At 42.8% G+C, this 27,510-nt stretch overlaps 1 protein-coding gene and 1 pseudogene across 3 annotated transcripts in view; one reads left to right on the forward strand and one right to left on the reverse strand.

The window, feature by feature from the left end:
* Positions 1-508: 508 nt before the first annotated feature.
* LOC133395151 (mitochondrial glutamate carrier 1-like) lies at positions 509-21,241 on the reverse strand (annotated as a pseudogene).
* camkvl (CaM kinase-like vesicle-associated, like) overlaps positions 5,554-27,510 on the forward strand; it is a 30,504-nt gene continuing 8,547 nt past the window's right edge. Inside the window, exons 1-6 of one of the 3 annotated variants that reach the window (XM_061697096.1) lie at positions 5,554-5,624; positions 7,502-7,640; positions 24,797-24,903; positions 25,660-25,791; positions 26,546-26,620; positions 27,278-27,416. In XM_061697096.1, the coding sequence (XP_061553080.1) occupies positions 24,809-24,903; positions 25,660-25,791; positions 26,546-26,620; positions 27,278-27,416 (441 nt within the window). In that variant the 5' untranslated portion in view covers positions 5,554-5,624; positions 7,502-7,640; positions 24,797-24,808. Of the gene's footprint in view, positions 5,625-7,189; positions 7,323-7,501; positions 7,641-24,796; positions 24,904-25,659; positions 25,792-26,545; positions 26,621-27,277; positions 27,417-27,510 lie in introns of those variants that run through there. The other 2 variants (XM_061697088.1, XM_061697103.1) reach the window with 2 other exon arrangements.

The raw sequence follows: 27,510 nt of genomic DNA on the forward strand, positions 1-27,510 counted from the left end.
GTCATTCCCACAATAGTATACTAATTTCCCTGATGACTTCATAGCGAACAGTATTCGATAACAACACAGTTGAGGAGGTGCCGCGCTTGACTTGCAAAGACAGCTGAACGCTTGAGTTATGCGGGTGATGTTGCAGAGGCCACAGGATGACCGCGACGACAGTTACTCCAACACTGCAGCGCGAGCATTTCTCTGCGTGCACGCCGGCGTTGGCCGACGCTTTGCATCAGAACGTTTCACTCGTCCAAAACAAAACACGCTACAAAGAGAAGTAACAGTTTATTTTCTCTATTTACACGTGTAATTGCAAAATGAACTCAAATATGATAAAAAACAACGAGGTTATTCTATGATGGAATATTTATTTATTTTTCTTAGATTTTTGAAACTGTAACAGTCTCATAATTTGAGTTCATTTTTAGTTTGCTACACTTTTCTCAATTTCGAGAAAGTAGCAAATATATCTCGGAAAAATATTTACAGTGGTATAATTCCTAATTTTCCATCACTATGTGTGTGTCTGTGCAGAATAAACGCTATACGGTGTGTAACCAAGCAACGTCTCTCCAACTCCTACAAAGTACACAACCTGGGCGATGCCAAAGAGAGGCGCGACGACAAGCGCCCGGCAACTGGCCCCCTTTAGGAAAGCCGCAGGACCCTCTTTTCTCTTGATTTTTCTGCAATGAAAGGAAATGCAAATATTTCATATGACCTCGGGGTGGCAATACATTAATGAGAGAATAAGATGTTCCCAGCATACCTGACACAATCCACCACTCCATTGTACGTTTCCTCGTTTGTTCCCTTTTTCAGGGATTGTAGTCTTGTTTTGACCACTGAACAAGGTGGAGAGAAACGCAGTCAATCCGAGTTGGCCAATAAAAGCGCGCTGTTGGGTTTTCTGACGAATGCTGACCAAGCTGGTGCAGGTGTGCAAAAAGAGGGAAGTAGATAACTGAGAAGGGAATGTCCCTAAGGAGGACACGAACAAGCATGTTAGCTATCGAAGAAGGGGAGCACTTACATCAGTACAGTGGACCTCCACATACACTCGGGTTCGGCATCCGTGGATGAAAAAAAAGTTTCATTTTTTTCCAATTTTTTTTGTTTTTTTTTGTGTACTTCTTTGTTTTTTTTTTCTTTTGTAAGTAGGAACCAACCCCAAAATCGCTTCATGGTGGTTTATCTGCGCTTATCCATGAATTTTGGGGGTTTAATAAAAAAAAAAAAAAAAAAAAAGTTTTCACTATTCGTGGTCCGCCCCAGTCCTTATCCCCCGCGAATAGCGGGGGTCCACTGTGCATGAAACACAATCTCACCGCATTAACGTGGCTCCAAGTCCTCTGTACAACCTTTGGTCTTCAGCAGGTCTCTGGCGATCTGCGTGGCCGATACCGTCCTAAGATGAGGCGGGGGGCGAGCATTGTAGGAACGACTCAGGACGGCACTGGTTCCGCCATCTTTAGACCCGTTACCACACTCGCCTTCACCCTCTGCTGGGCCGCTGGTGGATGAAGCAAAGGAACTTTCACAATTGCATCAAAATGTAGACTATACACCTCGTTCAAAATTATTGCGCATTCATCCATCCATCCATTTTCTGAGCCGCTTCTCCTCACTAGGGCGGCGGGCGTGCTGGAGCCTATCCCAGCTATCCCAGGAGGCGGCGTACACCCTGAACTGGTTGCCAGCCAATCGCAGGGCACATATAAACAAACAACCATTCGCACTCACATTCACACCTACGGGCAATTTAGAGTTGTCACTTAACCTCGCATGCATGTTTTTTGGGATGTGGGAGGAAACCGGAGTGCCCGGAGAAAACCCACGCAGGCACGGGGAGAACATGCAAACTCCACACAGGCGGGGTCGGGGATTGAACCCCCGGTCCTCAGAACAGTGAGGCAGACGCTCTAACCAGTCTTCCACCGTGCCGCCTGTCTTCAAACATTGTTTGGTCAAATAATTTTAAACAGTGCAATGTATTTTTTCTGCACTGGACACCCACATACTCGCAGTTCGGCACCCACAGAGTGATTCGCAGATTTGTTTATTTTTTTAGTAATAATTTTAAAAATATAGATATTTTTTAATTTTTCATTTTATTTCTTTTTTTTCCCTTTTTTTTCCTTTTTTTTTTAACAACCTCACCGAGCCTGCCGGCATCCTGGAGCTGGCTCTTGAGCATCTCCATGGGCGTGGTGACGACGACCTGGCACATTCCCGCGCAGCATCCCGCCAACATCTCCTTGAACACGGTCAGCTTACCGCTGACGACACGCGCACATATAGGTGAGGTTTTGCCGGCGCGTCGCTAGGAAAGCGGGATTCAGTCTCTGTGTTGCGTCGGACTGCTCACCCATCTTTGCTTGGCAGGTGGCGAAAGAAGTCGTTGGCAGCGAGTTTAATGGCCTTCTCAGGCGTCACTAGGGTGAGATTGACAGCTGCGCCTACAGCATGGATTTTATTACGAAGGGACGGTCACCAAAAACACTTTTATGCTGTACAATGGATAAAAGAAAGTCTACACACCCTTATTAAAATACTAGCTTTATGTGACGACAACAGTGACACAATTTTAGAACTGGACGTCCCTCTAAAATTGATGTTTTGGGCCGAAATCTGCAAAGGTATGTATGGCATGAACCGTGCACATCAAAAGTTGAAAAGTGATTCATAATCCTCTCATATTTTGCCATTTTAGCAGTGTATAAAGTGTGTTGACCTTTTGTCCTCACTCATGTCAAACTCAAGGCCCGGGGGCCAGATCCAGCCCACCACATTATTTTATATGTGCCCCGCAAAAGCAAACCATGTTTCTTGGTATCATTTTTTAGAGCTAGTTATCCATTAATTTGTTGTGCATGTGTAATATGAGGCGATCATAGGCTACATGGGTTCACCGTCATAATGGCCCCCCGAGGGAAACCATAACTACGATGTGGCCCGCAACAAAAATTTGTTTGACACCCATGTTTCATTCTGACTGAACACGTCCTTTTGTTATCGTTACTGTTTCTGATCTTTCTAATTCTAATTCTAATTTGGTAAATAACCAACCTGAAGCACTAGATGGCAGAAAAGGGCAATGTGAAAATCTCTTGTGTGAGAGTCATTTTGAGTCCACCAAGTTGGTTTAATTCTCTTGCGACGGCTGCGGCCTCAAACAATAATGATCCAAAGAGAAAACGAAACAAAACAAAACAAAAATGTTCGCGCGAGTCACTAATCGAAAAGCATGACATGCAACATGATGCCAAGGCTCAGGAGGACAGTTGGAAGATAAGCATGGCCACCTGTCACAGCTGGCTTGGAATTAAACATGATGCCTGATGGGTATATTTTTGATTTATTTTTTTTATTTTTTTAAAAATTGGGGGGTGGGGGGGGGGGGGGTACTTGTCATAAGGAAGAAATAGTTCGACCCAAATCGTTGCTGGAGTCCTTGAGGAGAGTCTTATTAAAAACCTCAGGAATCTGGAGACCATCACACCATTCCTCCCACATTCCTGCCCACCTCTCAATTTTAACTATCCGTGTCACAAAGTTTTTTGTATTATTATTCGGCTTCACTTTTGGGCTGTGTGCACTATTCACTTCCTTGACACCGACCCTCAAGGTCCCCACACGGCCTCCAAAATAATCAGCCGGGTTCGGGAAGAGGGCTTACCGTCGCCAGCTATTGTTGAAGTTTGTTTTTCCTTCCTCCATTGACTTGAGCACATCTTTATTATCATCTTTTCTTTGTGAAGGTTAGATATTAACTTTAGTGATCCCAAAATAAATTACAATGCATTTTATTTGTATGGCATTTTATAGCGGTTTTACTTGGCTTTGCTTTCATTGATTCAAATCGCTTTAACCCTCATCACTTTTTGAATTGTTTGTGGAAAAGGCTGAATTCATACTCTCTGCAAAATGGGAATGAAAAACACTTTAATTTGTCATCCAAGGTTGCTGCTACAAGTAGATGAAACTTTGAAAGAGGTTCTTCTTCTTCTTCTTTTCCTTTGGGCTTGTCCCTGTAGGGGTCGCCACAGCGCGTCATCCTTTTCCATGTAAGCCTCCCCCTCCTCCTGCATCCTCCTCTCGAACACCGACTGCCCTCACGTCTTCCCCAACGACATCCATCAACCTTCTCTTTGGTCTTCCTCTCGCTCTCTTGCCTGGCAGCTCCATCCTCACCGTCCTTCTACCAATATACTCACTATTTCTCCTCTGGACGTGTCCAAAACATCGAACCTCGGCTGTCCAGCTGATGCGCTCATTTCTAATTTGATCCAACCTGGTCACTCCGAGAGCGAACCTCAACATCTTCATTTCTGCCACCTGCAGCTCTGCTTCCTGTCGTCTCTTCAGTGCCACCGTCTCTCATCCGTCCATCATGGCTGGCCTCGCCACTGTTTTATAAACTTTGCCTTTCATCCTAGCAGAGACTCTTCTGTCACATCACACACCTGACACCTTCCTCCACCCGTTCCAACCTGCTTGGACCCGTTTCTTCACTTCCTGACCACACTCACCATTTCTCTGGACAGTTGACCCCAAGTATTTAAAGTCCTCCACCCATCTGCGCGTGGTTCTGTGAGTGATGCGAGATGACTCACCTTTACGTGAGGGGAAAAGCACTGCAAAGAGAACAATAAAAAAAAAAAATAATAATAAAAAATTTAAAAAAAAGGTTATGGCTGCACCGTAATTGGGAACTTTGTCTCGGAAAGTTGTGACTGTCGACAGCTGAAGAGAAAAGCATTCATCAGGCAGGATCAAAATAGAAGCTGTCGGCACTGAATGCCTTCTTCTCCTCATTTGTATTCTGTAGGTAATTGGCGAGCGCGCTAAAAGCGCTATGTCTCGCTGACCATCTTCCAACAAACCGGCTAGTTACAAACTTCAACTAATGAGAACCACAATGTGGAAGAAAAACAGAAGCATGGCCTAGGTCTGATTACAAATATATACAGGTATTGTATGATTTAAAATAAATAAATAAACAAGCTTCTGCAGTCACGGTCGTTTCCTCCTGTTATTGTGATTTTTTTTATTATTATTTTTTTATTTCAACGACTGCCTTTTATTTTAAAAGTTGTCCCAAACCAGTGTTGAAGTCAAAGGAGGACTTGCCCGTCCTACATTGCAACTCAAATATAGCCGTTCCAATTAAGGCCAACTCTCCTATGCTACATTAATTATGTGCGACAAACCATTCTATATCACCATATTATTCATCTCTCATGGTGGGAGCAGGTGCACACACAGTTTGTGACAGGTTTAAATTGTATTTGCATCCTGAACGACTTTGCAGATACCAGAACATGTGCCTTATACATAATCATCTTTGTCATTTAAGAATGACAATGTTGATTTACCCCATTTCCAAAAAAAAAAAAAAAAAAAAAAATGAATCATCAGCCTTTTTTCCCCTTTTCCTTCTCTGGTAAGTTGACAGCTGCCAAAAAGTCTCGATGTGGGTCAACACTGGCTCTGAATGAAGGCCACAAAAAAAGTCAGAGCGACTTGAGAAGGTCAAAAGAAGTGAAAGCAAAGAAGAAGGAAAAGCAGACCGGATGGGCAGTGAAGCGATGAGCGATACTGGCGGGTGGCGGAAGAGGGCTGGCAAGGTGAAAGCACGAAATACGAAGGAGAGCTTCCGTCGAACGGAAGCGGGAGCCTGTCCAGTAAAAACACCATGTGTGTGTGTGTGTGTGTGTGTGTGTGTGTGCGTGCGTACGCCCTAATCGTGTTACTTTATGCCAAAATAAAATCCACGCCGTATGGGTAGATTACAGGCTGTGTGGGATTTTATTCTAAATTAAGACCCGCGGGGATAAAATATGCATGTGAATCCATGTGCATAACGACTGCAGCATATATGCACAACAATAGGAAACAATTACGCCGATTTAAGCACATTTAAAGAGGCGGTTTGCGGTTTCTGACCTTTGCGATGACTAGTGACAGAGAACAAAGACTAGAGCAATCCCGAGTCAATCGTAAGCGAGCGTTACTATAACACTAACGGCTCTATTTGGTGTAACCTTGGTGTAACTCTGCGAGGAGAGCGTTCTTTCTTTCTGTCTGTTGGCCTTGAAGCCTTGCCTGCGCCAGCTCCGAGTGACACATTTGGCACGTCCTCAAAACCCAGTGACGCAGTTGACTTTTTTGGCCACGCAGCTGCGCTTTTGCTTTCCGTTTAATGGCACAATTTAGTTGACCGTATTCTTTCCGTCTTGTTTTCCTCTTCCAGCAGTGCACGGGGGGGTTTAATGATAAGTGTGTTTTTCAGCCGCGTTGCACAGTACCCACGGAGGTGCGTCTCATTAAGAATACAGCCATTCACTACAAAACATAATGGCTCTCTCACACCTCTTGTCTGCCTTTTTACGAGTCCTGCTGGTGCTCTTTGGTGACACGTGGTGTGTGGACAGGTTTTAGAGACAATCTAGTCAACGCAAGTCCACTTTTATCAGATAAGGTACGAAATGAGTGCATTGTTGTCCCTCATTGGTGAATCTACATTAACTACAGGACCCCGAGGTGACTGTACGGGTACAGTTGAGCCCCATTTGTGTGACATCGTCTGGCCGCTAAAAGACACAAGCGAGTGACTTTAAGAAGTTAGATCGGAGAAACTAATGACATTTATTTTGAATTTGTTTTACATTTCGTAAAGTATTCATATCCCTGATCCAGGAGAGGTCATTGTCATAGTCAAGCTATTTTTGCATTTTGAAAACGTGTGAAACATAAATGTACTGATACAGTCGAATGGAATCTGTCTTACTGTGAGTTACACTCTGACTTCCAGCAATATACCAAAAAGATGCATTTTAGGTTTATTGTTTGTCTATATATGCACTGCTATATATAATAAAACATAACTACTGCCTCTCGGGCTCGCGCGGAAACCAAGAAAGCATGCGCTTGAACCCAGGAGTTAGCCGGTGCGTCAGTGCAGTAGCCATCTGTTAGCACGCACACTGACTTGGCTCCGTTTACGCGTACGCATACGCCGCACGTTCACGTGCCAAACAGCTCACCCCAGTGACCCCAGTGACCCCTCTTGACACCGCGTGATGCTTTACACTCCCATGGATTTTTAATCTCCGCCCCCCCACCGCCCCCACCCCCCCTCCATCTCTACCCACCTAACAGTGGTGCTCGTTCGCCAATCACTGATGTTATTGTCCATCGGCGCATGGGATGAAATGATGGAGGCTAAATCCCACAGTTTAATCCTAACTCCTCCGATGTGGCTACATTGAGTTTTGGATTGTAGGACACATTTGGGCATGTTGGGCTTCAAACGGCTTCTAATGGTGAGCTCGCATGAAAGATGATTTCTTTCCCAGTGAGTGAGTGAGTGAGTGTGGAGTGGGTGAGTGGAGCAGGGAGGAGGGCTGGCAGTCAGAAGGGAGCAAAGTAATTCTTCCCACTAAATTCGCAGACGGTTGTTCTCGAGCAGGAGCTGCAGTTGCATCTCCTCTTTTCTCGGCAGCACGTTTGCACTCCAGACGGCTGGCGTTTTCTGTTCATCGCCTCCCTGGGAGTCCAGACAGGTTTCAGCGTTTCCATTTTGGATAGTTTGGCTGCAAAGGCGCGCAACCCACACTTCTCCAGTGCCACCGCAACTTAAGGTAAGAACTCACTGGTGCATGATGTGCGTCTTACGGACACTTTCGCGCTCCAGCTGGCAGCGAGCGAAAACATTGAAGAAATGTTTTGTCAATATGATGATGATGATCGTGCCATAGTTCCGTTACTCTTCTGCGTTATAAAGGAACTTGTTGATTTGCATGTAATTTTACATCATGCAAAAGATGCCATTACTGTATCGTTGGATGTAAAGTAAAACAGTCCTTTATGGTTGCGTTCGCTTTACTTGCGCCATCCCGGGATGTGTTGACCGAAGGCTTATTGTCGAATCAAGGCAGATGCTCCGAGGTTTTAAGTGCACATTTGAAATAAGTGCAAGCAGCCAGCTCAGATAGCTGAACGAGAGCGAAAGAGAGGGATGGGGGGCGGGTGCTGTTATGTGCTCTATAAAGTATGATCTGTGCATGAAGTGCCTGCAGCAACATTGAAATAATCCTGACGTGTCCATAGTTGCATTTCGTCCATTTATAACATTACACATCCAAAAAGAGCTGATTGAAATGTGAGAGAATCTGACAAAAAAAAAAAAAAAGTGAGCGAGTGTGGATGCTCAGTTTACCTATGAATCTCTTCCATCTAGTCGCTGCCCCTGCAGGATTGTACGTTTGAAATCATCTCCACAGACCTCATTTAGAGTGGAGAGAAATGCCTTAAGGACAAAAGGCTTTCAAGCCAGGTGTGTGTTTTGCCCTTTTTGTTGTGGGTACTTTTTAATGGTTTAAAAAAAAAAAAAAAAAAAAAAAAAAAAGGAGGGCTGTGCACGCAGAAGGCTTTTGAGTTATGTCGTGTACAGTGTATAAAACGAAAAGCAGTTTGATTATGATTATGCCGTCCTTTGTTGTTTTTCGGATGCAGCCCAGGTTATCATTTGGATCCGCAGTCTCGTGTTGTTGATGTTTTTTTGTTTGTTTGTTTGTTTGTTTGTTTGTTTGTTTGTTTGTTTCCTAGTGAGGAGAAGCAGCTCGGAAAATGGATGTTTTTTGTTTTCATTTTTGGATGATTGAGTCTTTATATTTATGTTTATATTTATTTTGTCCCATGAGAAGTACAAAATATTGGAAGCATCTCTCAGTTGGACGCTGTGCGAGACCGCTGCAAAGTATAAAAACGACCTTCTTTTTACAAACATATTAATTGCATACCTCTCTGCGAGTGTTAATCAAAATCCTGCATTTTCATGTGAACTGTTTTCATGCAACTCTCTTCTGATTGTCTAATTGTACCTGATAAGTGCATGATTTTCATGATTTGGTCCCATAGAGTTCAGATTTCATTTTTTTTTTTTTAAATGAACGTTATCCGGAAAATAAATCTATGTCTATTATGTTTGCTAGAAAAGTGAAGCCATAGGCCAAGGACTCTATTTTGGCGCAGATCTCCATGCAGCTGTGAGGCTTGCTTTTTATTTGCTTTCTATTCTGCCGTGCCGAACTCTCGACCTTGCTGAATGAGAAAAGGCTTCTGAATGAATTTTCTGCAGATATGTAATTTTCACAGCTTTCTCGCTTTGGCCATATTACGCCGCTTTCAAAACTCATTAAAAGGAGCTGCCTCTCTTGCTCTTGTTTTCATGTTTCTGCTATTGAATTGTTATTCATATCAAAATTATCCCTCGCTGCCTTTGTTTTGATCTCTTGAAGTCCTTCATCTGGAAAAGAGGGAAACAGGAACATGGTGGAACCAATAACATTTGTGGTATTGCACTAAACTGACTTCAATCTGATCTTTTATGTTCAAGGGCTTTTTTATTAAATGAATAGAATATAGAAACTGCATAAATCTTCAAAAATAGCAAACATGGGCATTATTATTGCTTAAATTATTCACCACAGGATCCGCACAGTGCCGCATATTGTGGTCCTGGCCACAGCAGATAAATAACATTTTAGCAGATTTATGATTTCATCAATAAGAGATCCAACAGCAGGCTGTGTGTAGGTGCTGTATAGACATCAATATCTCATTACAGTACAACGCGGCACAAAAGCACGAATAAAAGCCCTCTGCTTTTTGCGTGGTTAAAGGTTTAATGCTTTCCTTTAAGATGCTACTGAGAACACGATCCCGTTGACACTCGTAATTATACAGGCGAGGGGAACGTGAGCAAACAAACATCTTCTTTTTTTTTTTTTTTTTTTTAACACACATACCACCCATGTTAGATAAGTGTCTGCTTCAGGATAAGCTGGAAACACGGCATATGTTTCACCCGAACTTAATTTAGTGCCGGAGGTTCCATATGTCGTGTTCATTTTATGCTTACTTGCATCTCATCTGCGGCCAGCTGAGTCTCTTGTCTCATAATCCTGACATTTTTATTTAAATCTAGCCTACGTTTTTTTTTTTTTTTTTTGTGGTGTGTTAACCATTTTGCAGGATTTTTAGTGTATGCTGTCATTTTTTTTGTGGTACAATAAACGCTTCCTATCCTAAAACTGTAAGACTCAAAAGAAAAAGTCATTAAAACACATAATACAAGGAACAAAATGTACAGTACTGCTGTGCATTAGGAGTTTAAGAGTTTAAAAGGCGTTTAAGACAGTAGAAAGTGTTTGTCAGTATGATAGAGGTTAACGTGAGTGTGGGGAAGGTTAATCGAAGTCTGGGGGCGTCCAAACAGATTTCAAATGTGTATAAATAATCCCAGAAATATGGGATTGCTATTTCGTGAATTTCACCTGGTTCAGAACATGAACCTGGTGATAAATAGCTGGGTATTTCTTTTTTTTTTTTTTTTTTTTTGCGCACATGACACAGAAGAGAGAACATGAGCGCTAGCAGTGCGTCCGTTTGCTGTGGAGACAAAAAAGATTGCGGCAGAAGAGCACAGTCGAGCAAGCGAGCAAATAGTAAAAGTTACAAACAAGGATGATGATGACACCTGGCTGGATTTATCATAGATGCCTTCTGGGAAGGGTTGCGGACTGCGACACAGCTTATCAGTGTTGCTAGCAGATGATATCCGCCCACTGGCCAACTGATTCTTAATCATCAGGTTGGTTGCATTCAAAGCCGGAGCCACGCTTGACTTGCAAGACCTCAGTACTTGTTTTTTTGGCGACGGCAATTGACACGACGGATGCACGCACCTATTCGTCTCTGAAAAAGCCACGTAGGGAGTTTTATCTCATTCCCCAAATGCAGAAGCACGCCACTATGCAAGCAAAATAAGTTTGAATAACTAACTGCTGTTGATGGCACGCGATCCATATTGCCCGGAATGCATTCGCAAAGGCAGAGAGACAGACGAGAGATCTGCCTCAAACTGAGTATGGATTTGATTGGGTTCCAAATGTTAAAGGGTGAAAGGGAGCAGCTATAGAACAACAACGATCAGACAGGACAAAACTCCAAATAAAACGCAGCATTCAGACGAGAGGGATTGGCGGAGCGGGTGAAACCCGTGACCAGCCGGCATTCGTTATCATTCGTTCTCCCACGATGGCACAATAAAAACATTATTTGGTTTTTTTCTTGGCACTCCAGCACATCTGCAACCCTCGTGAGGACAAGCGGTACAGAGAATGGATGGACGGTTTATGCGTATCCTCGCCGACCAATACACCGGGTACTCGTAAAACACATCGCCGCAAGATGGGAAAGAAGATGCTGAACTCATGAATTCTTCATGAAATCTTGCGTATGCAAACTGTAGATACAGCTATAGTTTGTCCTGTTCTTATACTTATACATTTCACACACCGTACACGTCTTTTTATGCAAACCTTTTTGCCGCTAACAGAGAGATTGCAAACTAGTGAAAGAAGCAAAATAACTTTTTCGGTACACTCGGATGGCTTCATTTATTTGTGTGGGTTTTTTTTTTTTTTTTTTTTTTCCAGGCACAGGAGAGCCTTATCTTTGTGATGTCTATTTATTAGATGAGTACCGCATATCTAATTCACAATAAATGCATTCATACGCAGCAATTCGAATGTTCACTCAATGCTGTAGTTGGAAAGCCAAATTGTGAAAAAGGGAGGGGAAAAAAAAAAAAAAAAAAAAAAAAAAAAAAAAAAAAAAAACCTTCCGTCTTCCACCAAAGTGGCGGGCAGCTTAATCGTTCACACAAAAGATGTGTTATGCTGCGCGTCTTGGTGAGATACGGAATTAACCGGTATTCAAGCCCTTGTAAATACGTACAATATGTGGCGAGAAGCTATGAATTAGTTATGAATTATACTGTCCTCGCAGCCCTGTAGTGGTACAGGGGGGCAAGAGGAGAGATTAGAAGTACTGTACAGTGTAGAATATGGATCGGATAGAAATGTAAAAAAAAATGCAATAAAGAGAAAAGGAGTACATCACTGATATACCGTTATTTCTCTGTGCTTTTAAAAATAGTCACCATCTATCATTTCTCCATCTGCTCTTTACCTTTTTACTTTGAGTCCTTTTTTGCTGCAGGCCTTTGCCTCGCTTTCTTTCTGTCACTGTTTCCTTTCACTTCCACCTTATTTGTTGCGTAAATGTCCAGAACGTGCCGGCCTAGGAAAGAAAGACATCGGAAAGGTAGAAAGAGAATATGGTGAGAGTAAAACAGTGCCGGTTCTGTTCCTTAAATGGCGGCAACCCGACTCCATTGGGTCCAATTTCCCCGTGATGCGTTTTTGGGGTTCCTCCTCGTCCAGATGTAATTTCAACGTATTTATCATGACCTGTATACTTGCTTGCTTGGCCCTTTGTCGTTATTATTGTGCTCAGCCCAAGCTATGAGCGCTTACGTAACACCCCAAGCTGTTGTAATGATGGATCCAACATGGCACTGGCTTATCAGTCCCTCAACTGCGGCTCACCATCCCATCGTGACGGAGGATGCCAAGAAACCTTCAGGAATCTGTTCCCCTGCTTTGACAAATATGGACACCTGTACATGTGTGTGTGTGTGTGTTTTAATTAAATGCACAGGTAACGAATCCTATGAGCACGGTTGATTTCATTGCTTTTTAAAAAAAAAAATGGTTTAGTCAGGTAACGGTGAGTGTCAAGCGGCCCTACTTTATCCGCTTGAATGCATGGACGAGGTCAAGAACGGGGGAGCATAGGGTTCTCTCGGGTGATGCTATTTCTCGAGGCAAATAGGAAACAGGAAGGTTCCGGGCTGAAAACGGATCAGTTGAAATGATCTAAACGAGACAAGAGGAGAAAAGGAATGAAAACAGGTCCGGCGTCATCTGTATGTATTGGCTGCGCTAGTCGTAAAAGACCTTTTATGCTTATATTATGCAAAGCGAGCGATGCTACAGGTGAATGATGACTGCTCTGTAGATGCTCTGATTCTCATCGCTCTCAGGATGGATGAGTTTAATACAGTAGTGCTTCACAACAAAGGCGGCTCTCTTCACCACGGCGCATTTTTCACTCCGGCTAACTCCAGGAATTAAACTTGCTCCCTTGTCCACCTCGAAACCAATCGGCCAATTTGGCCTTTGGCTTTTTTTTGCTTTGCAACCCAATCTCCTCGCTGTGCTGCAGAGGGGCTCCTCGTTAACGGATGAATGCATCGACTCATCTACGAGAGACAAGGATATAGTGAATGGTATTGATGAGAATGGATGATGCTCGTTCACTCAATAGAGTCCAGAAGATCACGCGCGTTCTCTCTGAGCGACACAGCATCGGGGTTGAACCGACTAGTTAACGCGCAATGACGATTATAGCTTGCAGCCGATTAATTGCCAATCACGTTTTGCGAGATTATCAACCTCGCTGAAACCAACAGGCGGGCGATCGGCGGCGTTAAGTAGCAGCGGTGCCTCAAACGTGTGGAAATATTTGACTAAAAATGAGACCGGTAGCACGGTCACTTGCCAAATATGCAAGTCTATCCTCAAATCAAATCAAAGCAAACGTGCTATGAAGGCTCATCTGAAAAGGCGAGCTGACTAAATCATTATGTCAGCCTTCAGCGAATTCACCAAACGCACTCCTGTAACAGCGAAGACAGAATAAATACTGAAGTGTCTGCTTAGACGACAAAACAAAGACAAGCGGTGTACGATGAATAACCTCTTTATTGTTCAAATTAACGTTAAACGCTCGAGCCTTCATCTTCCTCTTTCCAGCGGCCTCACCCATCCAATCGTAAATCACAATCGGACTACCTCAGGGTCTCACAGGCACTCGGATCTTAGAAAACTCGAACAACAATCCACGAAACACAACAGCAGATTTGCTACAATAACATTTTTTGCATAGCATTCTCTCCTCCTCCGTTTGTATTTATTTTTTTACATTGCAGACATTGTAGTTGGGTTCCATGAAGAGGTGTTAGAGTTTTACACGTTCCGACTGTCCGCAAGGTCATGAAGTGTTCTGATTGTGATTGGATGAACACGTCGGAGGGGCGGAGGGGGGTGATGGGGGGAGTGCAGCCGAGGACGGCAGGGAAAGTGAGTGAGCAAATCCCCAAAACATCGGGAGGCGAAAGTGCAAAGCAATACAAATTGATTTGCGCTCGATTAATCGACATCGACTCAACTCCCATCACCTTACCGTCGACTACAAAAAAAAAATCCAAAGTTGTTCAACCCCCAAACACGGCATGGTTTAAACATGCATCCAAGACAGAAAATTCGGTGTTTTGGGGGAAAAATTGCTAAAAAAAAAAAAAAATGTTTTAAGCTATTTTTTGTTCTCATTAAAAAAAACACAATCAAAAAAAATAATAATTTGGACTTGTTGATTAACTGAATGTCTGGTGACGGATAATCGGCTCTGTCGAATACTTTGCGGGGTGGACAAGAGCGAAGGCCGAAGTGATAAAACAAGATGCTGAGAAAGGCAGCGAAACGGGAGAAAAGCTGGAGCATGCTCTGCTTTTGCTCTGACCTGGTTCCAGTTAATCCGCCCACTTTACACGATGAACATTACCTCCACACTGTATTTATAGAGCATATTCGCTGTGTTTTTGTTTCTGTGTAAGCCTTGCCTGGATATATCCTTTTCACAGTGTTTTCAAGCAGTACTTCAAAGACTCTGACAGCTGAGCAAGTTATCATCAAATTTGAGAAATTCAATTGAATTTTTTGTTTTGTTTTTGTTTTTAAAGTACAAGTCGAGTTTTCACAGTATCACCTCCCACGAACATTTCCTTCATCGTTTCAGCTGAAGCTGATTGCATGCACGTCCATGGGCGTTGAAGTTGGGGGGCTATTAAGGTTGTTTTTGTTCTAATGAAGAATGTCTCCATGTGACGGCCTTGCTGTGGTAACATGAATGATTCCATTCGTACAAATGGGTTTATTTGATGGCTCAACAGCGCCTCCTGCTCACGAGGTGCCTATAAATAGATGGATGTGTCACAGGTGCCGCCAGTTCATGTGCGTCACTGCCTGAGGTGAGATGTTCACCACACTTGCCATTAGCCAATTAGCCGCGATGCTAATTTAATATGTTGCTCTCTAGTGCCGATAAGGGTCCAGCTGCACTGACCAGTACATATTCTGTTTCACTCAGGAAGTAAACGAGTCAAAACCAGTCGAGTCTCGAGTCGCAGAGTCAAGGCGATTTCCACTCTTGGTATTTAAATTAATTTCAATTCAATTACTTTCTTTCTGGCTCAAAAGAAAAGGGAATAGGCAGAAATAAATAAAAGATTTTGGTGCGCCACCCCTGTGCATCTCTTCTAATGAGCGTTACATTAACCACACTGGGCCTGTTTTGGAGAAAAGGCAAGTAAACACACCTGACGTTCCAGCAGACACTTTAAGGCTTTTTATCGAAAGGATAATAGTAATAAAAATAGTTATGGCAGTTTTTCTTTGGGTCAAGCCAAATTGTATGCAATAGCCGATTACGTTCAAAAGGCAAGAAAAATGTGCCAATCCACTTCAGGCGTCAGTGCTACATGGACATGCGACTTATTATTCAAGTGTTTGCCCACTTGTTCGTGGTCGGTACCCACCCACTTAACTCAACTTTGGAAAATGGCTGAACGACAGCGCTACTGCGTCTTACGCAAAGCTAAAAGTTGAATCCTCAGAGGAGTTGAGGAATCAATTCGATTTATTTTGGCAGACATTTCTAAGGATTTAAGAACCAGAACTGTGCCGTTTTGGGACTTTGTAAACGTCGGCAAAAAAGGACAACGCTAGCACAAACTGTCTATGTAGCATCTGCAGCTATCGGTATCCAGGCAGGTTTGGGCTATATCTCTGATTACTATTTCGACAACACATCATCGGTAAGGCAAAACTAACTTATCTCACGATGATTTAAACCCAGCTCAGATTTCCTATTGGTTGAAGAACAATCCAGCGGTTGAGGATTTCTGCTTCACAATGATTGGAAGAGCCGACATCGAAGGATCGAAAAGCGATGTCGCTATGAACGCTTATCCCTGTAGTGACTTCTCGGACACCTCCTGCTTAAAACCCAGCTATCGTGATGATAGCCGCCGAGATCTAGCCTACTACCAGTCAGAGCCAAAGTGTTTTTCATATTCAAATTAAGGAGAACAGTGATCCAATCAAAGAAAAGCTTATTTACATATCCAATGTTCATGAGAAATCTAGCCAAACTGTCATTACTTTAGTCCATACAATATAGTGTAAGTATACAGTATAATACAACTCCTCGGAGGGGTCAGGGGTGAAACTAGACACACTATGAGTGCATAGGGACTTTCATCACCTTGGCGAATCGGTTCAGGCGAATTTCCATTTCAATATTGGAGACCGTTATGAATGAATGAGCAAAATGTTTCCCCTCTCGCATAGATGGCAACCCTGCAGTGAATTCCAGCTCCACAGGTATACTGGGTGCCATAACGTGTGAGCTGTAGGCTATAGCCACACACTTGCCCAAAATAGAACGGGTCTTCCACTCAGCTAGACCTCTCTGTTGAAAGTCTTCATCCTTATGACTCCTATCCACGCCTCACTGCTTTTCTTTCTCTTCTCTCCATCACCAAAGAAGGAGCTTTGCTTCTGTTGGTCCTCCATCATGCTGACTTTTTCCCAAAACTAAGTCTTCTTCTGGCTTGGGCTGATCGATTTCCCAAGGAACGGTTATGCCGTTGATTCCTTCATGCCCTTTACGTCTGTCATCCACACCGCTTTGGCTGCGTCTCATTCTTCTTCTTCCTTGTCATCGTCATCTCAATCTTATCGCTTATCTCATCGTCTGACGCCGCAACTCATTCCTCATCGCTCTTTACCCTATTTCATTTTCTGCTCTCAGTATAAACCTCTCTGTTGGCTCCATCACGCCTGCACCTGAAATGCTTTTCAACAGGATTTGGTGTCTTGTAAAAACGAACATTAATTGTGCTTCCTGCTTTAAGCTACGGTGCGAGCCCGACCAAACGGCGAATAAATTCATGTCAGCGGTGCTACAAGGAGAATGTTGAAAAGGAAGCAAGATGTTCGGTGCTTCTGTGGCAGTTTTGCGAATTTGCGAGCCTATCGCAGGGCGGACTTGCTGCGTGAAAATCACTTGTGGCGATAAACCCGTTTATTTAATAGGACTGCTGATATTGCCAACGAAATACAGCTTTTCATCTTTTCATTTCACCTTTTCCCCTTTAACCGCGAGGCTCTCCAAAGACTTTTGTAATTTTTCCAAGCTTGTTTCCACTTTTACACTTGACTGAGATGATCAGCATGTATACTGAGTCACAGGCAACTGATTTTTGGAATAACGTTTCTTTCGATCTGTGATGAGCAATACATTTTTTGGTGGGGGGGGGGGGTTGATTCTCAGTGTGGCCCGGTAGCAAATGGGCCATTGGGCCATGGGCCGGTACCGGTCGGTGGTTGGGGGGGTAGCTGATCTCTAAATTCTGTCGTCAAAATATTAGAAGCATCGCTAAATTTGATGCAGTGCTATCATGCACCACTCCAGAATTATGACCACAATAATAAACATTATTAATGTGATATTAAATGAGTGTCTATTCATTTTAAAATCACAATAATTGTGATCAAGACGACAAAGACTCCTAAGAAATGTACGCCTTTAAAATAGCGTTCAATCAAGTTGCGCTCCCAAAGGTAAATGAGAGCACACATCAATGAGGACTCATTGGCATTTCTCTTCCCTATGACTCATTTATAAGGGGGGCAGGCTCTATTTTAATAGCGTCATTCCACACCTCCAGTTCGTTTCATCTCAGAAATATGACACCTCATCTTTAAACAAATTCGAATTCTTGCCGATATGTGCAGGCGCCTTTCAAATATTCAAGAATTTAGAAGAATTAAGACCTCTCGGCTGTTATTCCATGACAATTGTTTCTGCTTTGAGCTAGTTATCCTCTACCTGTGATGGTGATAACATGTTCAAGTCAGAGGTTATTTGTAATACAATGCAGATGGAGACATTTGAAGTCAGGGACTATTGCACGACATTCTCAGTGAATATTTCATCGTACACTACTCAACGGCGTACTACTCAGGAGCCCAGCTCGGGGCCTGCAGGGTAATTCCATCATGGTGACACACACCGTGCGCCTCCGTAACATGTAAGCCCGCATAAGGGTGATGGCCATGTCTATTTGCTGCATATGCCTATTGTGTAAATCGGTCTTAAGGAGTAATACACTCCAAGCATACGCTCGGATTAGACTGTTGAACATCTCTCGTATTTCCATGAGGCGCTCGCTCACCAGTTCGTTCAGTAGAAAACAGCACAATGCTGGAAGTGGGTTCACTGAAAAACATGTTTATTTACACACAAACATATTTGCATTCAAATGGATAACAATGAGGAGATGTTTTTTGAAGCAAAACAGAGATTAAGGTGAATACAATGTACAGTAGTAATTCCTGTGACCTGTGTGTTTGAGTGCAGTGCATTCCTTATTCCCTTGTTCTCATCTTCCTTACCGCGTCTTTCGCTTTCGAGATGATCTTTTTTTTTTTTTTGTCTTCAGTTAACCTTCCCATGCTCTCACTTTATCTTTCCCACGAGACCAAATGTCCTAATTTCCTTCTTAAGACTTGAGCGGCATCACTGAGTGGGTGCCGACTGCCAATGTACAAGTAAAAGTGCATGTTACGCCCTTTAATGTGGTTTCTGCATCAAGATTTGAAAAGAACTGCCTCAGTCAAACCATGTAACGCATGAGTGCAGCTGGGGTCTCTTCTAGAAATAAAGTCCCTTAGCTTTGTTACAACAAAGACTTTTAGTCCATTGAAACCCTTTTTCGAGCATTTAATAAGATCTTACATGTAAATAATACAATATTGAACAGAACAATAACACCTGGTGTTAGTCTGTATTCCATTTAAATGAAGTCTTGGCTCGGTGGAGCATTTTGTGGAACACTGCTGCCCATGTAAACACAGCCGCCGGTGTTTTGTGTTTCGGTTTTAAGCTTTAGGTGTGCGTCGATGTGTACGCGTTCTGTTCTCAGACCATTCGAGGGGAATTCTCGGGGGCGAATGTCTTGACAGTGAAGGATATTCCACTGTATACTGCGGAGCCTTTGTGCGTCCGTGCACCTAAATGGCACGAACGCACCGCTTTCCACATTTCTTCATTTCAGCACATCAACTAAATTTTTAACTGAGAGCTCAAGCTCTCATTCTTTGCGAGATGTGCGCGTGTAGACAGGAGGAGTTTCATTCGGTGGGTTTATATTTTTCATGGGCAACATGTGTGGCGACCGCCTTGTTTCTGCATCACAAGCTTTGCATATATAGGTTCAGTTTTCCTCAGCTGCACTCAGGGGGAGAAGGGTGAAATATGTTTTTGAATCATCCGCGAAGAACATACAACTGCAACAGAGAGCTAAAAGTAATAACTGCTCCTTTATTAAAGGAGATATTTGAGAGTTATTATTAGAAATACATGTACATTGTCTCTGTTGTCTATAGACGAAACAGAAACAATGAATGAATACATTTCAAGAATATGACAACGTGACATTATGGCATTTGCCATTGATGGGAGCGGATGTACAAACTGTATCGTCATGTGAAATATAAAATGCAAAAGGCTTGGCTCGAAAAAGAACATGTCATTGTAATTTATCTGCACACAACCTTAAAATAGTGAATAATGATTGATAATTGGTTGTAATTTTACTGCTGAGTAGCAGCACTACATACACGTATGCTCTCATTTTCTTGATCTTTTTTTTCCACGCACAATTGCTTTGGATTCATTATGAGGATCTTGACATCATAAAAATGCCATCTGCACAACGTTACACATTAATATACTTTCATAATGTATTCACAATGTGTACAAAATAGCCCTTAGTGCGCAGTGCTAAGGACCAAAGTATTATTATGCATGTATCGTATGTAAACTTGATAAATCCATTGCTACTAAATTTCATTTGTTTTCTTTTTCTTTTTTAAAGTAATGCACTTTTTAAAGCAATGAACATGTACTTTTTGAAATTCTATCGGGACATTAATTAACATCTGGTTTAACCTTGATGATCATGAAATATGAAATCCACTTTTTAATTCAATTACAACCCATGGCTGACTATGCGAATGCCACGAATATTCAATTGGAACCATATCGTCTCCACCTCACCGCCAACATTTGGAAATAACTGACAGATAATCTATCAAGCTCCACATTTGCCTGGTTTTATCGAAACAAATTAAATTCATCCATTTTAATCATTTATCCAATTCATACAATTTTAATACAACTCGAGTTGTTTTTGCAGTGTCTTTCAAACATGATCACCCTTACATTTTTTTGAACCGTTGTATTCAAGTATCTTTTTCTCCCATCTATCGGTTTTCCTCCAAATGAGCCGAATCTTTCGAAGTTTTTGTCTCCGCTCTTGGATTTACTCTTCGGTTTGTCGAAATGAGCACACAGACTCCTCCATATTGCACGATTCTACAGAAAGGCCGGGAAAGCATGTTGAGCAATACATTTTTTGTTGTTGTTGTTTACTCTCGCCCCCGAGGATGCACTTACTGTGCAAGTCCTGCACCGGCTGACTCTCTTAATGAGGGGACTAAAACCTGATGAAAGACAACAGCTGGAGAAAGGGAGTAACATACGCATCCGCTATTTGTCAATAGATTCACAGGCTGCGTGTATATATTATTTTACCGTTTCTTCTCTGTGATGTGTGATGAACACGGCATTTCTTGATTAAGTTCATGTGTGTGTGTATAGACACGCTGTATTTCTTTGCGGGGGGGGGGGGGGGGGCGAAGATCAGCACTACACGAAACACGCACACATCATAAAGAGCTGAAATGAGAGTGGCGCTATGAGCAGTAAGGGAATTAGTGCAAGCTGGAGAAGCACCCCAGTGAAAACAGAAAGAAATAAAAGCAATTGAATTGACTGCCCAACACGCACGCACACACACACACACACACACACACACACAAGCTAGCTATTATATGTTGACGCGTACCTCATAATGTGTGGTACCCAATATAGTTTATTTTCAGATGATCCCTTTGCCTGTCTCTTCATTTCTCCCGGGTATTCTCTCTATCCCTTGCAAGTCTTGCTCCAGCGCCACTTTCCCGTCGCAACGTTGTAATAAAGCCTGCCCAGCGACCTGAGGCGGCGGCCGCCGCCGCCGCCGCGCACTCGACTCGATATCCAACACGCGCTTGTCAACTGGGGCAATGAGCTTGGGAGTCATCAGTGGACCAATTCCTCTTGAATGTTTCGCAGGCCAAAGTGATATTAATGGCAAAATATCTTGTGCGCGTTCACCTGCGTCTCACATATTGATTGTGTTATTGTTTCTTAATTAAACCCGCTGCGATGCTTACAAGGGGTTGCGAATCTCATAACATTTCTAATGACGAATCCCAAACTCTGTCGTTGTGTCCCACGCTTTTCTTCACGACCCGTGCGAATGCGAACGAGAGTTCTCGAGTATCGATCGACAAAGACTTGCGCAACGATTGCATTGCGCACCGATTTACGCATGAGAAAAAGAGAAATCGGCGGAGGACTCAATTACTCCACTGAGCGCGCAGGCCTGTTGGAACTGTGTCCGAGGAGCTCCCAAATGTATTTATTTCGTTTTCTAACACGGCACACAACAAGGCAAGCCCCGGCAGGAGCAGCGGTCGTAAAGTTTCCCGCGATGACCGCCGCATTTCACTGTTGTCATTTCCATTTGCGTCGTACAACATCCGTTGGTTTGGCACGCTTGTTGTAACCGCCTGATGCTCTTCTGTCTTTTGCTGCGCAATTGCCACCATAACGCCTTCGCCCGCTGCTAAAATGTGAATGTTTGTGCGAGGCGAGAAAAGGAGAGCGGAAGTGGCAAAACGATCCATCTGTCTGGTTATGACGCCGTTTTGCCAAACAAGTATTCAACTTGAAACTGTATATGTGGGTCTTCGAATAGTTGGAGGCCAGCAGATAAGACTTTGCTGACCCTGAATTCCCACCACTCGGTCTTAAACTGAAAAGGTTTAGGAACACCTGGGATGAATGGCTAAACATATTAAATGGAATCAATCCTCTCGCCAATACTGACTTAAGTTGCATTTGTTCATTTTTCAGCTTGACGTCATCATTTCAGAGCAGTTATGAAACTCAGCATAGCCACAGACATTTTACACAACAGCGAGACGTGTTTCCTTTGTGTTTGTGTGTTTCCCAGGAAGTCCTCATGCAGACTAAATGTCTTATAATGAGATATGCCAGCTTGACATTTCTTATCACTCATATCAGAAAAGAAAAAGAACAAAAAAAATCATCTTCATTATTCTTGTTTGTTCCAATATTGCACAACGCAGCCGACAGTATTTTAAGCACATTGCAGTGTGGCTTTCCTTTCATCTCCAAAATGTTCTTTTGTGGCGTCATGCGTGAAAACTTTTTTTTTTAAGTTGTTGTTTTTTTGTTGTTGTTTTTTTTTTTAACCATAGTAGCCTTTCATAAACAGACATGTTCACACATTCCGTATACATGTCTACACACACTTTTACTTTTGGAAACGTTCACACGCTCACACAGCTGGGAAGCTGCGAAGTCTCAAATCTGCCTCTGCAGTTTTGTCTTTTGCACTGCCGCGGTATTTTCCACACGTTCACCAAGTGGCAGAGCCCCTCTTTCTTTCCTCGTCTTTCATCTTTCTCACCACTCTCTTCTCATCTCCCTTCCTCCCTTTTCGCCTCCTACTCGGCCTCCACTTCAAGGTTTGTTCAGAGTCGGTATTCTGCACGCAAAAGTGTTTCTACAGCATCTTTACATCGTACCTACTCCTGTGACCTCACAAGAGATATAAGCATACCCAAAGGAAGGAGCCACTGTAAGCCCTGAATAAAATACACCATATGGTTTCACATGTAAACCATCTATTTTTAGAAGCTACACCTTTAGCAACATGAAAATCAGACCCACAAAATAAACTGTGCTCACTATAAAGTAAAGTAACTATAATAAGAGTCATTTTAGGTTTCACTGACACTGGCTCGCATTGATACCATGTTCAATAGCTCCTGCTAGTGATTAAATTTGTTCCAAAGTCTGGGGCGATGTGTTAAATATTTGATGTTGATAGATATAATGATCTCCATCCAGACAGAATGTCCTTTAAGATAACATGCTACTCGTTTACATTAATCGCATTTATGTCTCTAAAGATATGCATAGACTCGTCCTCCTCCAATGCGCCATGGACACAAATTTATAGACTTGTGCCCCCCCCCCCTTGACGAAATGGATTGGATGTGCCTCGACTAGTGAATCAAAATTATCAATCAGTATGAGCGAATATGAGGGCAGGGTTGGATAGAACGCCTTGAAAAAAACAGAAAAAACATTTTTGATCCAACTTCATTCGCATCAAGTCTCATTTTTCGCCATCCTGGAAACTCTTCTGGGAATCTCGTTTCCCTTACGTGATCTTCTCGGCCTTTTTCAATCCAACGCTCAATTCCTCTCTGCCTGCTCTGAATTACCGCGGCGCACATATGGACGCGCATGCGCACGCAAACATTCATCATCCAAGTCTAACTCGGATGAGCACATATCTGCTTTGACCTTTGTGCTTCGCTCAAACCGACACATTCGTGAATGCACATGCAGACACACGCACACATCGTGTATCCCAGTGCTCCGGATTAGAGATACAGATTAGAGATTCGGGCCAGCAGTGGGATTACAAAATTCTCGCAAGCCCCGCCTCCCTTGAAGCACCTGTAGTCTGATCATCTGCAACGGTGACGTTGCATACGGAGGGAGAGAGGATTTTCCGTCGTTGCATTGATTTGATTTGTTCCATAATCCTAAATTAGCACTCTGAAAATGTCATCACCCCCGAGGATCTCCATTGTTTTCTGTCATAACCGTTCTCCGTTCGTTATCTGTTCTCGTCTCCCTCGGTCGGCTAATCTTCAAAAACCCAATTCTGAAGTCATTGCAGCCTTATTAGTTCACTTAATGACCTCGGTTCGTCCGCGCTCCCTCTGAAGTGATCCCATCGCTTTAACTTGGTCAGCTTCACGGATTCCTTTTCAGACAGATGCAGATAAAGTGGCCAGAACAATCCACTCCATTGAAAGGTCAAGAGTACACAAGTGCAGTATGAATGATCTCACAAAAGTACATCTGGTGAATGTTGCGGTAGAACAAGGAGCGTGCGTTAGAAGACGCGGCGCGGCGTTAGCTTCCAGGGAGCGTCTCGGACGTGGGTGGGTGCAGGACTGTGAGAAGGTGCACCGCATTGATTGCTGATTCACTACTTCACTCACATCGGTGTGTGGACACTCTTATTTTGGAATGATATACAGTGTGTGCGTGAAGTCAAATATAACTTCATCCGAGCCCCGTAGGCTCGAAACGAAATCACCTTCTGACGTGAATATACAGATGAATTCAAACTTGCTTTCAACCGCAGTCAGTGTTGCTCATTTCCCCAGCCGCTCCAGGCGCCGAGGGACATTGACCTTTATAAATAAAGCTTCATTTGAACTTGATAGATGTTGAAAATTACCAACGGATTCAGCAGAGTGTGGAGAAGATTAGTGAGTCTCTGTTGACAAGACTAGCCTGCAACCAGAAGCTTTAGTATGCCATTTTGCTCGCACGTTGACCTTTATTTAATTAGATCTGTACCTTTTCATTAAAGATGCATTCCTGAAAAATCATTCATCGTTCTATTGACAATATCGGCCAAATAATGTATGCTTTGCTCCTCATATTTGTGTTTGCTTTCTGTGATTTTTATTTGTAGGTGAATGCCGTCATGCCATTTGGGTGCCTTGCTCTGCGTGATGGGCAGACTTACGATAGTATATCCGATGTGACAGACAAATATGAAATCGGTCAGGTCCTCCGAGCGTAAGTACCGTAAATCTTTGCATAATGTGTTTTGAGTCGCTCTTCTTCTGCAATGTTTAATTCATTGCCGTTGCCGTTCGTAAAGACAGTATGCATAAAAGGGAATGATGTCAGGAGCCCCAATTTTGTGGCTTGAGAATCCAAATCGTGCATTCAAAAGGACCGAAGGGGGTTGTGCGAAGCAAATGTAAGAGATTTTTTTTCTGCGGAGCAAAGCCAAGCAAAATGTTGACTTTTGCTCATGGTTGTGGCGTGAAAATCACTGCCGCGTTTCCCACTCCAAACATTTCGGACACACACACGCACTCACAGGCCATATGGCAACATCAGCATCTGGCCTCAGAGATTTGTGCAGATCTTTTATGTAACACATAGAAGCCCAAACTTAAGTGCGCTTCATCACGTGATGAAGAGAACGCCTGTGTTCTAATTGTACTTTTTTTTTTTTTTTTTTTAAAGAACTATTTCATTTGCATGTCAAAATGAAAAAATAATAATCAGATGAAGATCATTTCTTCTGCTGCCTTTCTAGAATAGAACAGATGTCCTGTGAAAGGTTTTGCTTTAATTTTGCATCTCACTGCTTCTCAATTTATTTAAAACCTCGAAGGATCGGAAGATGATTTCCCAATGTTTGTATAAAATTCAATTCACATCATCTTTTATGCTGTAAATAGTAATCCTGCTTCTAATAATGTTGTTGCTGTACTGTTTCTTTTGTCCCTCCTTCCTCCTCTCTCATTTTTTGCGGAATAGGAAGGAGTTCTGTGAGCTGTGCTTGGCTAAAGACAGGCAAACAAACAAAGTCTTTGTCTGCAAGAAATTTCTCAAGAAAGATGGCAGGAAAGTCCGCAAGGCCGCCAAGAACGAGATCATGATCCTCAAATTGTACGCAGTCAGTCTGTGCACAGAAGGAAGTATGATTGAGGAGGAGAGCGAGGCAGAAAGAGAAATGTTGAGATTGTCTTTACCTTCTACCTTCATTCTTTCCGTAATCATCAATAAGTTGTGCTCTACAGCAGTGATTCCCAACCACTGTGCCGAGAAAGTTTGTCAGGTGTCCAATTTCACTTAAAGGGGAGTTTGCAAAGAAAAGAAAACTCAAATTAAAAAAAAAAAAAAAAAAAAATCACTTTTTTTTTTTTTTTGCCATATTTGTGGAAACCGTCATTATGACTTGACTGCAGTACATGATAAATATGATGTGTGAAAACAAAAGCCGCCTGCGTCCGAGGAAGAACAACCGGTCTGAGACAGAAGGCGTGACTAACGAGGAATCAATCATTTGCGCGTTACTTTAATAATAATGAATAATCAATTAACGTTGAATAATTAATGATAACAATCAGAACAATTAGATTCTCTTCCCCTAGATGGCAGAAGGGCCAACCTAATTACAGCTTTGTGTTCAACTAAATAGGTCCAGATTTCACAATGAGTGATGAAATAATAATTTTTTATTTTTATTTTTTTCCATCACATCGTGAGATTTTTACAATGTAAAATATGTTCCTCGCCTCAATCAAGGTTGGGAAACACGTGCTTTACTCTTACATATCTACTTCCGACACCAATACAGTATTGTCATGAGAGAAGAATTGGCATCCTTCTAATTGATCTGACTCATTTGATGCTTTTCTAGGGTCAACCACCCAAACATCCTTCAGCTTATAGACACGTTCGAGACCCGGAAAGAATACTACATCATCCAGGAACTGTGAGTGTCTTTATTTCCATGTACACGGGTAGTTAACAATGCATGTTTTAATTAGACGTGTAGCAGTGCATTGATGGAGCACACACAGAAATCCATCAAGGCAAAGGGGTTGCTCTTATTACTGCGTGCTCTGGTCGAACCCTCTTCAACAGCGAGAGGTGTGAGATTTGATTAGATATTTGCTCTCGCTAACACTCTACATAACTCAGTGCCCCTGAAGCGATGTTTTACCCGAAGAGGATCGATAGGCGCCTAGTGCAGCCAGCCAAGCATGTCCTTGCAACTTCTTGTCACGCAATAACTGCAGATGTTTGGGGGAAGGCCTTTGGATTGTGTTAGGAGAATTCAGATGGACAGACTGGATTATTGCAGGCTCCTGCTTTGTGGCAAGGCACGACTGCTTTAACCATCGTTTATAGTCTTTCCAAATATAAGTAAGGACCCATACGCCTCCCATTTTTTTGTTATTATTATTCCTCACAGCGCTACCTTGGGGCCGGTAGAAGCAGATTGTCTGACTAACTGACATAAAAAGATGCAAACGCAGGATTTCTCTACTGCGTTAAAAGCAATTTATGGCATTGGAACATATGCCAAACAGCAAGCAGCAAGTTCTTCTCTCTGTGATGTTTGTGCGCGTGTGTGTTTGCGCAACAGGGCCACCGGGGGCGATGTCTTCGACTGGATTCAGGACCAGGGCAACTACACAGAAAGAGACGCCTCCAACGTCATCAGACAAGTCCTGGAGGCAGTGGCGTACTTGCACTCTCTCAACATAGTCCACAGGAATCTGAAGGTACTCTCGCTCACCTTCTGCCACTTCTTATTCTTCCATCTCTCGAGGCTTCACGATCAACACATTCGGTTACGTGTCCATTTGGCCTCAAATG

This window comes from Phycodurus eques, chromosome 1 (genome assembly GCF_024500275.1).
Source record: "Phycodurus eques isolate BA_2022a chromosome 1, UOR_Pequ_1.1, whole genome shotgun sequence".
NCBI lineage: Eukaryota > Metazoa > Chordata > Actinopteri > Syngnathiformes > Syngnathidae > Phycodurus > Phycodurus eques.